General features: G+C 42.2%; 1 protein-coding gene across 1 annotated transcript in view; it reads left to right on the top strand.

Annotated features, from left to right (window-relative positions):
• The window catches only part of LOC134969339 (capping protein, Arp2/3 and myosin-I linker protein 3-like), a 1,162,896-nt gene that overhangs the window by 1,094,402 nt on the left and 49,472 nt on the right, over positions 1-19,022 (top strand). The window contains exon 19 of the mRNA XM_063945252.1: positions 11,666-11,759. Within this exon, the coding sequence (XP_063801322.1) occupies positions 11,666-11,759 (94 nt within the window). The remainder of the gene's footprint in view (positions 1-11,665; positions 11,760-19,022) is intronic.

Below are 19,022 nucleotides of genomic sequence, written 5' to 3' on the forward strand. Positions count from 1 at the left end.
CTCTACCTGCCGTAATGTGTAATAGGAGGCTATACCTGCCGTAATGTGTAAAAGGGAACTCTACCTGCCGTAATGTGTAAAAGGGAGCTCTGCCTGGCGTAATTTGTGTAAGTGGCGCTACTATGTGGCGTAATTTGACTAATGGAAGCCCTGGACAACAAAATTGCATTCATGTCCTCCTCCCACTCCCTTCCCAGTTCCAAACACTAATTATTATTTTTTTTTTCTATAAAAATGTACAATATATCACAAGTATGATGAGCAGGCAGGCAGCGGGCATTGGTGGCATCGGACTGAGATGCAAATTAGTGACAGAGGGCTGGGTCAGTTGATGGTGGGCGAGTTTGTAAGTCATTGGCGGTGGCAGCAGGCATCGGCGCAGGGGCAGTAGTGGGCATTTGCTCGGCGGCGGTAGGGGTCATCGGCAGGATTCGGATGACATTATGGCTGCAGTGCCTCACAAGCCACTGACCTCACCGCACGCCACTGACAGTCACGCAATTTCTCATTCAACCCATCCATAAACAGACCTTTAATCATATATGCAACCTGTGCATCATTCTCATCACTGATTCCTCCATACTCCTTAATATTTTCCATCAATCATTTGTAATACTCAGCCACAGACTTAGTCAACTCCTGTTTTGTCTGATACAATTTAGACCAATCAATACGTTGGGGAAATACAAATTTTAACTGCTCTTGGCAAGATTTCACCACATTTTTCTGCTGCTCAGCTATTAACTGTGTAGCATCTAACATTGCAGCATTGTAACAATCTTAGCGCTATCAATTTTCTCATTGGGACACATTGCTGATATTAACTGCTTCCAATCTCTACCTCCAGGTTCATGTATAAGTGACACAGTTTCCACATATTTACATGCCTTCTGCAGATTTTTCCTTGGGTCAGGAAAATTCAGTATTAGAGATTGCAAATCTGTTTGCCTCCAGGGACTCCACATCGGAACAGTCCGATCCTCCCCTTCTTCTTGCCCTGGTACTGTAAAGACCCTGACTGGTTGCAATTCCAGTGTAGGTTTAGGTTTGCGCAAGGTGTCTTTGGTAATTATAGCTTCAGCGCGCAACCTATCCTCTTTTTCCCTGCGAGTTTCTTTCACTGCCACTTTCTCTGATTCTGATAATAACTCCTCTGTGCTACTATCGCTAGATTCCTCACTAGTCTTAACCGTTGCCTGTCCTGCGCTACTGGAAGATGCTGCAGCCCTATCTGTTTGCCTAGCTGCTCTAGGTCTTGATAGCGAACAGGCTATCCCTGCTAACTGCTGCTCCTCCTGCCACTGATCCTCTGATACACTAGTAATATTCTGAGGATACAACGGACAATACGCTGGAGGTCGACAGTCAGCTGTTACGGCGGATTATTGTGAAGCTTGTGCCAGCTGATCACGGCAATCTGTTACAAGTGGATTCTTTGGCATTGCTCCAACTGTATTATCTAATTTATACATATTAGCAATGGCATACCACTGGCGCAAGCATCTTACTTGTTTTAACCTATTCTGAGCCTTAACTGCAGACATAATTTTCTCTTTTACTATGTCCAAACATTCTGTATTGAATGATCCACATACAGGAAAACAAAGTTTTTCAAACTTAGTAAGCATTACCCACTGATCAGAATACTGCACAAGATCAGGGTCACATTGTTCCATTATAAAGTAAGCACTTTTAGGGTTAATTCTCCCTGCTCTTTCATACGTAGAAAAACCTGCCCCCATCCTGAGCTGCAAGTAATTCAAACGCGGTATGTCTACCTATTGAAACCAGCAGTACACCCTTAATTACAACTATAATCACAAAGCAACACACCTCTTTAAAGTTGCTAAATTCTTCTGTGCACAATAATTAATGTTAATAAACAAGGTTAGCAAACAAACTCAGAATATACTTAGTCCACAGATTCCGTTATTTACCAGAATCCATATATGGTTAAAACAATCAGCAGCAGCACAGTATTACAGTATAATTACAATAATCAACTATAACCTCGGGTAATCACCCTATTTATACTCATTTACACTCTTGCACACGTATGTAGCTGTCTATTCAAGAGGTAGGTGATCTATGTGTTTTTACATTACTTTAGCCCTTATCTTATCTGTCTCTCACAGCGTTAATGATGGGCACGTGATACTGTGAGCTCAGATTGGAACACATCCATGCCCCGTGAAGGTGGTCCACAGCATTTACTCACACAATTACTCATAGGGTGAAAAACAGAGGTTACTATTTCTTTGTCAATATCAAAAACTTTGAATTAAATTTGCCAAATTTACATGCAACAGCACCAATCAATTATCATTCCCAAGTTACTTTTCCTCGCCACTTAGTCCTTCAACCGACTTGTCACAACTAATAAGTAATGAAAATAATAACTACATTACACAGGTAACCAGCAAGTATAAAAGCACCATGCATAACATTTTTTAGCATGTCATATTTTATATTTACCAGTGCCCATAGTAGTGATGTTAGGATTTGTGCCATCCTCAGCTCATCTGGACTAGTCGTCTCCACCCTTTGTGAGAAGTCGATGAAAGGACCAATTCGAGGTCGCACAGACGAGCCCCCAAATTGTCTAATATAATAATTGATTTGGAGTTGCTATTGCAAGCAAATAGTCTGAATTCATATTCTTAAATAAGTAATTCAATTTATTGGTAAAAACAGATCACCTTAACAGAGAGGGCAGTTCTCTCTGGGCTAAAAATGATGTACAGAATGCCACGAGCAGGGCGTTACATTTCAATATATTCATTATACATTTCATTATTCACGCCTGCTATGATAACACATGATTTCTAATAATATGGTCATATTTGGACAATTGGTACAAACAAACAAGAAATATTTATCACACGTCAGAATGACGAGATTGGCTCCTGTATCCGCCATATGTCCTTGATAAAGTTAAAGTATACAATTTCTTAATTTTCCATTGTTTTCATTTGTGTGTGGGGGTATTCCTTTGTGTGTACGTGGACTTAATACTAGCCAACAAAGTGGTTTTGTTCCTCTTAGTCTGTGTAAAGTTCATATGAATATGCTTTCTCATTTAGCTAGAAACAAAATGAATTATCTTATGCTTTATACTATAATGGTGAATATAGGTCACCTTTGATATTATGAATATATATGTGCATGCAAAATACACGCACTTTCCCGTAGCACATATGGAAGGCTGTTAGGCCTTCAGCATGTTGTCTCTGTCACAGTATTTGACAAAAAAAAAAAAAATATATATATATATATATATATAGGACCGGCACTCCTCTCTCTGTACGATAACTGGACCCCGGTGCCCTCTGGAACACATGGTGTATTTCACATCCATAATGATGCCCAACGCCCAACGTTTCGGTGCTCACATGCCCCTTTGTCAAGGTGCGTAACAAATAACAACAAACAAGTGATTACCTTTTAAAGTGAAGAAGCCAACCAGAGGTACGGATTCCTGCTCCATAGCTGGTCCCTTCCAGATGATGTCACAAGCGCTGTGCCAGCCGGTTACCATAGCAACCGCGACGCTAGCTCGTTTGGTCAGCGGTATTGTACAGCCTTACTGTTAAAATACAAATAAAGAAAGAAAGCCCCAAGATAATATGTGCTTTTCAATATACAGAATTCCTCCACCTTATAATCAAAGTAAGAACAAGCATAGATCTATCATATCCTTGGAGCAGAGGCAGGACCCTTGTCGTATTACAAACCATCCTAGATAGTGGGGTTTTACGATGTACAGTATGTATATATTAGTGATGAGCGGGTTCGGTTCCTCGGAAACTGAACCCCTCCGAATTTCATCCATTTTACACGGGTCCGAGGCATACTCGGATTTTCTACCTACCTCTGTGTCGTCACGTATATTAATCATCTAGATTCTATACCTGTGGTGCATTTTAGTTTTGCAGTTTGCTGACAGTGACCACCAGTATATATAGCAGTACGGTATGGAAGGCCACTGCTCTACCTACTTCTGTGTCGTCAAGTATACTATCCATCTAGATTCTATACCTGTGGTGCATTTTAGTTTTGCCATTTGCTGACAGTGACCACTAGTATATATAGCAGTATGGTACGGAAGGCCACTGCTCTACCTACCTCTGTGTCGTCAAGTATACTATCCATCTAGATTCTATACCTGTGGTGCATTTTAGTTTTGCAGTTTGCTGACAGTGACCACCAGTATATATAGCAGTACGGTACGGAAGGCCACTGCTCTACCTACCTCTGTGTCGTTAAGTATACTATCCATCTAGATTCTATACCTGTGGTGCATTTTAGTTTTGCAGTTTGCTGACAGTGACCACCAGTATATATAGCAGTACGGTACGGAAGGCCACTGCTCTACCTACCTCTGTGTCATCAAGTATACTATCCATGTAGATTCTATACCTGTGTTGCATTTTAGTATTTCAGTTTGCTGACAGTGACCACCAGTATATATAGCAGTACGGTACGGAAGGCCACAGCTGTACCTACCTCTGTGTCGTCAAGTATACTATCCATCTAGATTCTATACCTGTGGTGCATTTTAGTTTTGCAGTTTGCTGACAGTGACCACCAGTATATATAGCAGTATGGTACAGAAGGCCACTGCTCTACCTACCTCTGTGTCATCAAGTATACTATCCATCTAGATTCTATACCTGTGGTGCATTTTAGTTTTGCAGTTTGCTGACAGTGACCACCAGTATATATAGCAGTACGGTACGGAAGGCCACTGCCGTACCTACCTCTGTGTCATCAAGTATACTATTCATCTACATTCTATACCTGTGGTGCATTTTAGTTTTGCAGTTTGCTGACAGTGACCACCAGTATATATAGCAGTACGGTACGGAAGGCCACTGCTCTACCTACCTCTGTGTCGTTAAGTATACTATCCATCTAGATTCTATACCTGTGGTGCATTTTAGTTTTGCAGTTTGCTGACAGTGACCACCAGTATATATAGCAGTACGGTACGGAAGGCCACAGCTCTACCTACCTCTGTGTCATCAAGTATACTATCCATGTAGATTCTATACCTGTGTTGCATTTTAGTATTTCAGTTTGCTGACAGTGACCACCAGTATATATAGCAGTACGGTACGGAAGGCCACTGCTGTACCTACCTCTGTGTCGTCAAGTATACTATCCATCTAGATTCTATACCTGTGGTGCATTTTAGTTTTGCAGTTTGCTGACAGTGACCACCAGTATATATAGCAGTATGGTACAGAAGGCCACTGCTCTACCTACCTCTGTGTCATCAAGTATACTATCCATCTAGATTCTATACCTGTGGTGCATTTTAGTTTTGCAGTTTGCTGACAGTGACCACCAGTATATATAGCAGTACGGTACGGAAGGCCACTGCCGTACCTACCTCTGTGTCATCAAGTATACTATTCATCTACATTCTATACCTGTGGTGCATTTTAGTTTTGCAGTTTGCTGACAGTGACCACCAGTATATATAGCAGTACGGTACGGAAGGACACTGCTCTACCTACCTCTGTGTCATCAAGTATACTATCCATCCATACCTGTGGTGCATTTCAGTTGTGCGCAGTATATATAGTAGTAGGCCATTGCTATTGATACTGGCATATAATTCCACACATTAAAAAATGGAGAACAAAAATGTGGAGGTTAAAATAGGGAAAGATCAAGATCCACTTCCACCTCGTGCTGAAGCTGCTGCCACTAGTCATGGCAGAGATGATGAAATGCCATCAACGTCGTCTGCCAAGGCCGATGCCCAATGTCATAGTAGAGAGCATGTAAAATCCAAAAAACAAAAGTTCAGTAAAATGACCCAAAAATCAAAATTGAAAGCGTCTGATGAGAAGCGTAAACTTGCCAATATGCCATTTACGACACGGAGTGGCAAAGAACGGCTGAGGCCCTGGCCTATGTTCATGGCTAGTGGTTCAGATTCACATGAGGATGGAAGCACTCATCCTCTCGCTAGAAAAATTAAAAGACTTAAGCTGGCAAAAGCACAGCAAAGAACTGTGCGTTCTTCTAAATCACAAATCCCCAAGCAGAGTCCAATTGTGTCGGTTGCGATGCCTGACCTTCCCAACACTGGACGGGAAGATCTTGCACCTTCGACCATTTGCACGCCCCCTGCAAGTGCTGGAAGGAGCACCCGCAGTCCAGTTCCTGATAGTCAAATTGAAGATGTCACTGTTGAAGTACACCAGGATGAGGATATGGGTGTTACTGACACTGGTGAGGAAATTGACAAGGAGGATTCTGATGGTGAGGTGGTTTGTTTAAGTCAGGCACCCGGGGAGACACCTGTTGTCCGTGAGACGAATATGGCCATTGACATGCCTGGTCAAAATACAAAAAAAATCACCTCTTCGGTGTGGAATTATTTCAACACAAATGCGGACAACAGGTGTCAAGCCGTGTGTTGCCATTGTCAAGCTGTAATAAGTAGGGGTAAGGATGTTAACCACCTAGGAACATCCTCCCTTATACGTCACCTGGACCGCATTCATCAGAAGTCAGTGACAATTTCAAAAACTTTGGATGACAGCGGAAGCAGTCCACTGATCACTAAATCCCTTCCTCTTGTAACCAAGCTCCTGCAAACCACACCACCAACTCCCTCAGTGTCAATATCCACCTTACACAGGAAAGCCAATAGTCCTGCAGGCCATGTCACTGGCAAGTCTGACGAGTCCTCTCCTGCCTGGGATTCCTCCGATGCATCCTTGAGTGTAACGCCTACTGCTGCTGGCGCTGCTGTTGTTGCTGCTGGGAGTCGATCGTCATCCCAGAGGGGAAGTTGGAAGACCACTTGTACTACTTCCAGTAAGCAATTGACTGTCCAACAGTCCTTTGCAAGGAAGATGAAATATCACAGCAGTCATCCTGCTGCAAAGCGGATAACTCAGGTCTTGTCAGCCTGGGTGGTGAGAAACATGTGTCCGGTATCCACCGTTAATTCACAGGCAACTAGAGACTTGATTGAGGTGCTGTGTCCCCGGTACCAAATACCATCTAGGTTCCATTTCTCTAGGCAGGCGATACCGAAAATATACACAGACCTCAGAAAAAGAGTCACCAGTGTCCTAAAAAATGCAGTTGTATCCAATGTCCACTTAACCACGGACATGTGTACAAGTGGAGCAGGGCAGACTCAGGACTATATGACTGTGACAACCCACTGGGTAGATGTATTGCCTCACGCAACAAGAACAGCAGCGCCGGCACCAGTAGCAGCATCTTGCAAATGCCAACTCATTCCTAGGCAGGCTACGCTTTGTATCACCGCTTTCCAGAATACGCACACAGCTGAAAACCTCTTACTGAAACTGAGGAACATCATCGCAGAATGGCTTACCCCAATTGGACTCTCCTGGGGATTTGTGACATCAGACAACGCCACCAATATTGTGCATGCATTACATCTGGGCAAATTCCAGCACGTCCCATGTTTTGCACATACATTGAATTTGGTGGTGCAGAATTATTTAAAAAATGACAGGGGCGTGCAAGAGATGCTGTCGGTGGCCCAAAGAATTGCGGGCCACTTTCGGCATTCAGCCACCGCGTGCCGAAGACTGGAGCACCAGCAAACAGTCCTGAACCTTCCCCGGCATCATCTGAAGCAAGAGGTAGTAACGAGGTGGAATTCGACCCTCTATATGCTTCAGAGGATGGAGGAGCAGCAAAGGCCATTCACTCCTATACATCTGCCCACAATATAGGCAAAGGAGGGGGAATGCACCTGACTCAAGCACAGTGGAGAATGATTTCAACGTTGTGCAAGGTTCTGCAACCCTTTGAACTTGCCACACGTGAAGTCAGTTCAGACACTGCCAGCCTGAGTCAGGTCATTCCCCTCATCAGGCTTTTGCAGAAGAAGCTGGAAACATTGAAGGAGGAGCTAAAACAGAGCGATTCCGCTAGGCATGTGGGACTTGTGGATGGAGCCCTTAATTCGCTTAACCAGGATTCACGTGTGGTCAATCTGTTGAAAACAGAGCACTACATTTGGCCACTGTGCTCGATCCTAGATTTAAAACCTACGTTGTATCTCTCTTTCCAGCAGACACAAGTCTGCAGAGGTTCAAAGACCTGCTGGAATGTGACCCGTCAACAGCTTCTCCTTCACATTCTCCCGCACCTGGGGGTGCGAGGAAAAGGCTAAGAATTCCGAGCCCACCCGCTGGCGGTGATGCAGAGCAGTCTGGAGCGAGTGCTGACATCTGGTCCGGACTGAAGGACCTGCCAACGATTACTGACATGTCGTCTACTGTCACTGCATATGATTCTGTCACCATTGAAAGAATGGTGGAGGATTATATGAGTGACCGCATCCAAGTAGGCACGTCAGACAGTCCGTACGTATACTGGCAGGAAAAAGAGGCAATTTGGAGGCCCTTGCACAAACTGGCTTTATTCTACCTAAGTTGCCCTCCCTCCAGTGTGTACTCCAAAAGAGTGTTTAGTGCAGCCGCTCACCTTGTCAGCAATCGGCGTACGAGGTTACTTCCAGAAAATGTGGAGAAGATGATGTTCATCAAAATGAATTATAATCAATTCACCAGCAATTGCCTCCAGAAAGTACACAGGGATCTGAGATGGTGGATTCCAGTGGGGACGAATTAATAATCTATGAGGAGGGGGATGTACAAAGTAAAAGGGGTGAGGAATCGGAGGATGATGATGAGGTGGACATCTTGCCTCTGTAGAGCCAGTTTGTGCAAGGAGAGATTGATTGCTTCTTTTTTGGTGGGGGCCCAAACCAACCAGTCATTTCAGTCACAGGGGTAAATTTACTAAGGTGGGAGATTTTTAGAACTGGTGATGTTGCCCATAGCAACCAATCAGATTATATCTATTATCTGCTAGAAGCAGCTAAATAAATGGTAAGTAGAATCTGATTGGTTGCCATGGGCAACATCACCAGTTCTAAAAATCTCTCACCTTAGTAAATTTACCACACAGTGTGTGGCAGACCCTGTCGCTGAAATGATGGGTTCGTTAAAGTGTGCATGTCCTGTTTATACAACAAAAGGGTGGGTGGGAGGGCCCAAGGACAATTCCATCTTGCACCTCTTTTTTCTTTCATTTTTCTTTGCATCATGTGCTGTTTGGGGACTTTTTTTTGAAGTGCCATCCTGTCTGACACTGCAGTGCCACTCTTAGATGGGCCAGGTGTTTGTGTCGGCCACTTGTGTCGCTTAGCTTAGTCACACAGTGACCTTGGTGCGCCTCTTTTTTTCTTTGCATCATGTGCTGTTTGGGGACAATTTTTTTGAAGTGCCATCCTGTCTGACACTGCAGTGCCACTCCTAGATGGGCCAGGTGTTTTTGTCGGCCACTTGTGTCGCTTAGCTTAGTCACACAGCGACCTTGGTGCACCTCTTTTTTTCTTTGCATCATGTGCTGTTTGGGGACTATTTTTTTGAAGTGCCATCCTGTCTGACACTGCAGTGCCACTCCTAGATGGGCCAGGTGTTTGTGTCGGACACTTGTGTCGCTTAGCTTAGTCACACAGCGACCTTGGTGCACCTCTTTTTTTTCTTTGCATCATGTGCTGTTTGGGGACTATTTTTTTTAAGTGCCATCCTGCCTGACACTGCAGTGCCACTCCTAGATGGGCCAGGTGTTTGTGTCGGCCACTTGTGTCGCTTAGCTTAGCCATTCAGCGACCTTGGTGCAAATTTTAGGACTAAAAATAATATTGTGAGGTGTGACTCAGAATGAGTGTAAATTATGGTTATTGAGGTTAATAATACTATGGGATCAAAATGACCCCCAAATTCTGTGATTTAAGCTGTTTTTGAGGGTTTTTTGTAAAAAATAACCCAAATCCAAAACACACCCGAATCCGACAAAAAATTTTCAGGGAGGTTTTGGCAAAACGCGTCCGAATCCAAAACACGCCCGTGGAACCGAATCCAAAACCAAAACACAAAACCCGAAAAATTTCCGGTGCACATATCTAGTATATACAGTACATTGATATACAGGGACGTTAAGTGTAAATAAAAAAAATAAAACAACTGAAATTGTATGTGAAAGAAGATATATTTCATATACAATTTGTTTTTTGTTTTTTCTCATCCCAGCATGCCCTGACATAGCTTTAGCATTCTCTGACAGCAAAATTGTGTCAGGGTATTCTGGGATATGTAGTTTCACAAAAGCTGGAGTACTGCAGTTTGGACATGCCTGATTTAGATATACTGTGTGTATTTAGTGACATACACACATATATATATATATATATATATATATATATATATATTATTTTTTATTTTTTTATTTTTTTGCACCCACAGATGTATATAGATATAGATATTAAAATATTCCCACATATGACTATAAAATAATTTATTATACTGTGGCATTGTAAATATTATTATTAGAAAATTATAGAAACCTGTGGTATTTAATAGAGATGTGTGCAGGCCCCTCTGTTTTGATTCTAAATCATTGTAGTGTTTTGGTATTGGCAAAATCACCATGAAAGTGGTTTGGTTTTGGTATAGGATCCATATCTGGATGTCTTCAAAATTGATAAAAACTGTGGAAATCATGTAATTTGTGCCTGTTTTGTTCCTACAGTACTATTTTTATCAATGAAAAAAATTATAGGCAAGTCTAATGTGAAATGGCACCTGAAATTATGAGAGAGGTACTTACATGCAATTCAAAACACACAAGATTAATTTTTTAGATCCGAGATCCAGACTTGGCAAGATGACATGAGCCATGACTCGGTTCAACACACAACCCCAAAGTTCGGGTGTGTTCGATTTTCAGAAAAAACGAACTGCTCATCTCTATTAATGAGTAAAAAGTAACTGCCACAGCATGTCTTGCCACACGTTTGCTATTTGGGTATGCTGGGATGTTGAATACCCCTGTTTAAAGTATACAGTCCTCTGGTTCTTCGAATGATGCTGATGCATCTGCTGTACAACATTTCTTCACTGTCGTTTCACTTCTATAGAGTTGTGGTCCAAAGAGATTCCCACTGACTTGATATATACAGTGTCTGTCTTTTATATGTTACAGTATGCCACTGTCTGAGACTGTCACACAGCTTACTGACTTGGATACTGTCACATACACATGCGGCTTACTAAGATGGATTCTGTCATACACACAGCTTACTCATATGGGTGCTGCCAAAGACACAACTTACTGACAAGAATGCTGAAACACACATTTTACTAACACCGCGGTGGACAATGTGGTTGTAAATGGCGGCAGGGCATTGTGGAGGACAGTTAAAGGGCACTGTAGAGGGAAAGGGTGACAATATAGGGGATGGAGTCGGATAGGTTGACACGTTTTGGGAAGGATTGACACTATAGAAGGAGGGGTGTGGTGGTACCACAATGGGTTAAGGAAGGGTGAAGTAACAGAGTTGGCGATAGGAACACTATGAGAGGACTGAATGGGGTTGTTGACACTGTGGAGGATGGAGAAGAATTGAGGGGTACTGAGGTGGAGGGCACCATGGGGTAAGAGGTGTGACTGTGGGGTCAGATAACTTTTGGGGATATGGCTAAGGTGACACTGTAGAGGGATCTGTGGAGAGGGCTCAGGGCCACTGCAGGGGAAGGTTGGTGGTATTTATATTGATGTTTAATAGATTATCCTATTTAACAATTTGCAGGAATTTCTCATTAATGTCAATGCCTTTCCCAATAAGTGACATATCACAAGCATATCGAGTGAACCCAGGAAAAACAGAAGCTGCATTGCATCAGGTTGGTACTAAACTTGTTTACTGATATCAACATGTACTCCTTTGTAAAACATGTATTATATTAAGTGGATAAGTAAGAAATTATTAAACAATTAATCTAAATTAGCCTTATTGTTTTTAAACTAAGAAAGTCATAATTGTGACATTTTTGTGTAATGTTAGTTATTTTATTTCTAATTATATATAAGTGTAGTGATGTCATTGCCAGTAAAAGGGCAGCCTTTAGCCAAAGAAAAAATATCCTGTAGTGCTATTCAATTGTTTGTGCTGCTGGGCATGAGTGCCGTGGGCTCCTATTAGTTCTGCTCGCACCCTCCAGATGTGGCATGAAGAAATCTGCAAAAAGTCAGTCCAAACACAGCTCGCACAGTAGTTTGCATGGGTGTAACCACTTTATGCTCCTAAACCCTGTGCATTTGCGCGTAGAATGCATAATAAGTAATGGGTACCCAGTAACTTGTGCCCACTGGCACAAACAATTAAATATTGCTCAACACTTTGGGCAGGAGTTGTGGGCATGAATAACTGAATCACCCACTTAGAGTGATAAAAAATGAAAGACAAAAAAGTGATAGTGCCTGCGATTTGGGAGTCTGCATCTCTGCTGTGGGCTGGAGAGAGTAGGATATAAATGTTAGTGGAATTCAACAAAGTGGAGCCACAGACCTCAAGACAAACCTTTAAATAAACATCTTCTACAGACTTAACTACCTCTTTTAATTGGATTTTAACATGTTTTACAGTACATTTGAAAACTGTTGCCAAAATTTCTATTCATTGTTCTGTAAATGTCTTATCACATGTGTATCTCAAATATAAATGCCAAATGTATGGGGGTCCAATATCTAAATGACAGGTAAGCAATAATAGTAACTCATACTACTGTACTTAGTAAAGATGGCATATAAGTGGCATGTGGAAGATTATTTTGTCTCTTGTGTTTATTTATAGTTTTCAATGTTACTCCCACAAAAACACATTAAACAGAATAAATAAGAGACAGGACAAACGTATAAGATTTCAGACAACAATAAAAAGATCTGGTGCATAGGAGGACAGAGGAATAAAAGAAAATAAGACATCAAATACAAGATACCACATAGAAACAAAGTATAAAAGTGGCTCAATAGGATGTAGGGAATTGGATGAGTTTGTAGCATAGCAGCAGAAACAATAAGCAAAGGAGAAACTGGTATACTGTACCTACAATTCAAACAGACAAAATTAATAGACATTAGCAATTACTACAAAGAAAGCCTATGGACATCTAAGCTCAGAAGACATAAGAATAGTGAGATGCGTACCCCAACACACAACACCAGATTGGACCACTCTGATATTAACCTTCCTCCTTCAAGAAATTGTAAAGCAAACATTTCCAGATTAACAGAAATAAGAGCATGGACCACAATATTTAAAATAAATCCAAAAACAAACACCCTCCATCCATGTCCCACCACTCTGCATGCCATATCTTCAATCATTGAAAAACTTGGATCCCTAAACAACTCCCCATAATTCCAGCTAAAATACACTACCTAACCACCCAACTCCCAACACAGAAAAAGGAGGGCAACTACACCCATGTTCCCTAAGGCCATGATACATGTATGTCTAGCCCAGGATCAAAGAGACAATGAAGAGACTCCCCAGAGTAATAAACATAAATCTTCTATTGGCTGAGGATTGCCCTGTATTCATTAATTATAAAACCAACATAATACTTAAATATTAAATAAAGACATATAGACATGGATTTGGCAGAAAATTGTCAGCTATTTATTTAAATGAACTAATGTAATCTAATAACTGCGTGAATATAAAAATTTAAAGTATGGTGGCACGAAAGAACGGCTAAAACAACCCTGACCCACAAACAAATCCTACTCTATAGAACTGAAGCAACCATCTAAAACACAACAGGTATCCACTCAACCTTCTTCTTGACTACCCACCCGCAAAGGTGATGAGGCTGCCCCCGTGAAGGCAGTCCAGCAGATGTATACCAGTCAACGAAGGTGAGTGCACCTAAAATCAACCACTAATCGAACTCCAAGCAATTTTCTAATCCAACAAACAGATATCGTGCCGTTCTTTCCCGCCAACAGCAAGGTTCTGCTTACAGAAACCAAGCTCCGCCACCATACCCCTAACCCAAAGAACCAACTGAAAACAGATCCTCAATTAATATAAACAATCCCTCTCTAGCTAAATGAACCCCATCTGGTTTAAATAAGTAAAAATATAGAAACTTGATTCCTTGGCGCAAAACCACTGCACCTACACTAGCTAACACAAATTTAGCTACCGCTGAATTGACTTTCCTCCTAGCCACATCAATTGCTCTTCAATCGGTCACTCCTCACCAACGTAAACGGGGTTCTATACAAGACCAAACCAGTCTACAACACAGCCAAGCACTCAGAAATTTGGCCTTCAATTCCTGCCAAAGCATACCCCTCACTCCTATCCACCTCACATCTGCTGACCTTGTAAAACGTGGATCCTCGTCCGAGGCCATAAACTCAGCCGCTCAAAAATATATATATCACCTAAATACCAAATCTATCATCCCGCAAACCTATAAGAAGGGAAAAAGCAAAAATTTTCAATTCATTTTAATTTAAAACCACCAAAATTAAACCGTAACGGGAACCGATCACTAGAAAATTGAGGTTCTGCCAAAAATAAAATAATGATAAGGAATATAAATTTCCTTTTGGACAAGCTTCAGGCCAATCAAAGCAACATAAAGATACCGCAGGATCAGTCAAAATAATAAAAAGGGGGGGGGGGGAGTGTTGGGGGGTTGGGTCACAAAGAAGAACTCGACTGGAGATAAAACTTAAAAACCTGCTGAGAATTAGAATCCAATTAGCCAAATTAAATTTTAATAGCCAAATTCAGTCCGTCAGTCCAGGTAAAAAATTGTAAAAGAACTCCAGACTCCCACTGCCAACAGTGACGAGTAGCTAGCCATCCGAGTAGGAAGGACAGGGGAGACAAACCAAGACTGCAATGACGCAAAAAACACCACTGGACAACCGAACTGTTAATATTAACACAACGCACCTACTCAACAATCGGCCAAATGTAACGCTTGTAACTAGCCGACTTCCATCGGCCCAAAACCTTAATTTCGGCCACGGAAAACCCTGCCGATGCTGCGGAAGTGAATGAATGCGAATCGAAGTCCCGAGGGGAAGGGCCCAAACCGGACAGCCAGCGCCGCATCATCCAAATAAATTGGTACCTTATCAAAGGCAACCCATCATAATGCAGGAGCCAAGAACCCTCTACAAGGGCCTCACTTCCACGTAATGATTAGCCAATGTCACCGGACAACATCTTATATGAACCAATGGCACCAAAGTGACCCATCGGCCCTTACCCAACTGATCAGTTTTAGAGTGACGCAGCCTGCACATCAAAGACCCATCCCCCACGATAACATCAGAACGCAGCATAATGGATTCTGTCCATTTGTAAGCTGCGACCAACTCAGACACCCTAAATGCCCCATGAAATGCCATGAAACAGCCAATTCAAATGATAATGCTTCAAAACTCGAAACCGCCACCTCCGCAACCTCCCTAATGATTGAAGGAAGAAGGGATGCATCGATAGTGCGCCACCTATTCGGAGGCACTGGCGCCGAGCGCACCCATCCCTTAAGAGCCTTTGTTAAAAGGAAACTTCGTAAAATCTGGAAAACCCTTTAACTGCTCTCGATCTACCTGTTACAAAGAGTTGCCATACAAAATCAAGAAGCAACCATCAACTCCTCTTACCTCTAGGCTCTTGGTCATGGGAAAAATCTTCCCACTCCTTCCAGGCCTGACGGTACACCTTGAGAGTGGTTGGGGCAAGAGATAGCTCAGCTAGCCCCTCCAGTTCGCCTCGATGACCTGCCAAACATAAGAAGGGCAGGGCACACCAACTGCATCAGCCTCCGGGGCTAATAATCGGAATCTATCCCATTGCCCTCTTGATAAAGCATCGGCAATACCATTAGCAACCCCGGGAACATGCTGAGCTTGAAACAAGATATTGCAGCGCAAGCAAGTCAGCACTAGCTGCGCCAACACCCTTTGGTTGTTGACAGCATGCACGACTCCCAGATTATCGCATCGGAAGAGAATACTGTGATTGCGAAGCCGATCGCCCCAGACCTCCAGGGCAACCATGATGGGGAAAAGCTCCAGTAATAACTGGTCATTGTTCAGACCCTTCTTTGACCAAATATCTGGCCAAGACGCAATGCACCAGGAACTGCACAGGTAACAACCGAATCCAGATGAGCCCGCCGCATCTGTGAATAGCTGCAACTCGATGCTGTCAATGAGTGGGGCCATCCATATCAGCACACCATTAAACTCCGCTAAAAACAAAACCCAAACTGAAAGGTCTCTCTTAATTTCGGTAGATAAGCTGACAAAATGATGCGACCTTGACACCCCCGCCATGGACCGCTCCAATTTACGGCAAAAACCTCTGCCCATAGGAATAACCCTCATATATATTGGTAGATGCTCAATTAGCTTAGTGATATCATTCAGGTGCTCGAAAGGGAGGGGTATTTCTAAGCAAGAAAAAAAGGCATTTGTTTCCCCCAGCACCCTGAATGATAACCGTAACCAGATATAAATTCCACATGATAATAGAATTCAAAGATCTTCGTTACACATATTTGCGCAAATGTGTGAATAAGCCCCAAAGCCACATCAAGGCATCTCTGTATATTTGGGGTCCCTAGCGCTATATCTAGGTGCAGGGTGTGGCACCCCCAAAACACCAGCATAAGCCAGAAAGCCCAGCGTAGCATACCAGTGAAAAACCTATAGTGTTAATAAATTAGTATTTAGGAAGCCGAAGCTATAGAGAAAGTGATAAAAAAATGAAATGCAATTAAAATAGAGAAATAGTGTTAAAAAGTTAATAAGTGAAAAGTGTTAATAGAATGTAAAGGTATGCCACACTAAGGCCATCCAGCTCAGCCAGTCCAGAGGCACCACACCTCACACCTCCATTACCCCAATCTGGGACTCAGAGTAACCAGCAAGGAGCCACATGATAATGGCTCCTTACTACAATATGTCTAAGCTAAGAGCTACCTGCCTTGGAGCAACCCCATAATGCTCCATGTGGCATGTCAGGGCCTGCACCTCCTCCTAATGCAGGAACCTCTCTGCCTCTCGCAACAAACATATATATTGGTAGATGCTCAATTAGCTTAGTGATATCATTCAGGTGCTCAAAAGGGAGGGGTATTTCTAAGCAAGAAAAAAAGGCATTTGTTTCCCCCAGCACCCTGAATGATAACCTTAACCAGATATAAATTCCACATGATAATAGAATTCAGAGATCTTCGTTACACATATTTGCGCAAATGTGTTGTCAAAGTCAAAAATATTACATAGAGAGACCATATAAACTGCACACATATAAGCCGCTATACTTGCAAATATGCGCAGCGAGCACAGCAAACACCAGACATTATTGAGATTTAAAATTAGCTAATGAATTATTGTCATGGACGTGTATCATTAGAACCGAACCAGATAAACACATCATGTTTGGTATTGAAGCAAGCAGAATAAGGTGTGGTTTAGTTTGAGACCTATAGTGTTGTCGTGGGACATTGCAGCGGATAGATATGATTATATGTATAAAAGTTAAGATCAGCTTTGTTGGGAACAATGGATGATCAACTAAGTTTTCAGGTCTGAACCTGATTAGCATATACAAAGAGAACAGTGATTCAATACAAAAGCTAGAGAGACCCCTCCCCCAGAGACTGGTCAAACAGGAAGGTAGTGGTCAGGTGTGGCCTCAGAGAGACACAGATGTAATGTAGCTACACAGACACACACAGCTGCCTGGCACCCAGCAGCATGGAGGCTACATCCCCAGGACTGACCAGGCACCAAAGGCTAAGTATTGAATCCACATGGCTAGATAAGGGAATATAGACAGATTGCTTTCTGGTTTAAATAGGATGTTGTAGCTTGGTTGTGTGATTGTTGGGTGTTAGTGTTGGTGCCCTGTGGAATCTGTGATGGTAGCTGGGATCTTGTTAATCATAAATACCACCATGCAGTAGTTTTGAATATGTGCTGGTAGCAATGGCAGGCTGATACTTGTGAGTACATTGTGATCTGGTCTTGTGATGAATATGCTCTGGTTAGTGAGATACTGAAGGTGATTTGGAATGTGAAATTATAAGATGGTTCTAGGAAGTTGGATTACATTGTGAAAGGTGATTTGGAATGTGAAATTATGAGATGGTTCTAGGAAGTTGGATTACATTGTGAAAGGTGTTTTAGATGGTTTGGAATTGTAAAATCAGAACATATGCATTGTTTTGAGGCTTGGACATTTTGGAGTAAAATGGAGTCTTGTGTTTTCTGCTATGTGATTGTGGTGCCATGTGTTTGGACCTGCAAATCTAAAATGGCTGCTGCTGGATGTCTTCCCCTCCCCCCCCCCCTTTCAACCATGTGGTGCAGTTTTTGGAATCATGGGAGCTTTAATAAAATGGAGTCTAGCTTCTGTCCCATGCGGTATTGTAGGGTTGTGTCAGCATTGATTAACTGCGCAGCGATTGTTCCTCACATGTGTAAGTTCTTCTCTGCAATCATATTGTCTTTCTTGTTGTTATGGTGAGCCATTTTCTCTCTCTTATTCCCTTCTCCCCTTTCTCTCCGATTTTCCTTTAAACCGTAATTGTATTGTATTTCCCTGTGTAGTTATCTGGTTAGTTAGTCTATGTTATATTGTAGTGTATGATTTATATTTGTATTAATTCTTTTGCAAGTATATCATTTATAATATATATTTAGGCGTTGGACCCTGAGCACGGTATCTGTGTTTTTCTTATAGTATTAAGTAATCTCAGAGCGTCGATAACGCTCAAACAGCTTTAATGGTAATAAGGTTATTCAGTGTTGCATTTACACTCTACCACTACACAGAGGTTTACAGTATAAGTACATTCCTTAAGGTATAGTTAAGGGAGTACCCTTGCGGTACTTGTTGCGCCAATTGCGTACTGTGTTCTTTAACCTTTAACGTGTTTTTAATAAGATAAATATTTAGCTTTGTTAGATGGGGGCTCTGGTCCGCGATATCACGATCTTAATGATGCACTGTACATTACAAACGCGGCTGTAATTGACCGGCTAATGATGGACATCTCGCAAAATGCTGAAAAAAAAAAAAAAAAAAAAAAAAAAAAAAAAAAACAACACCCACGTTAATGTAT

Source organism: Pseudophryne corroboree, chromosome 11 (genome assembly GCF_028390025.1).
Source record: "Pseudophryne corroboree isolate aPseCor3 chromosome 11, aPseCor3.hap2, whole genome shotgun sequence".
Taxonomy (NCBI): domain Eukaryota; kingdom Metazoa; phylum Chordata; class Amphibia; order Anura; family Myobatrachidae; genus Pseudophryne; species Pseudophryne corroboree.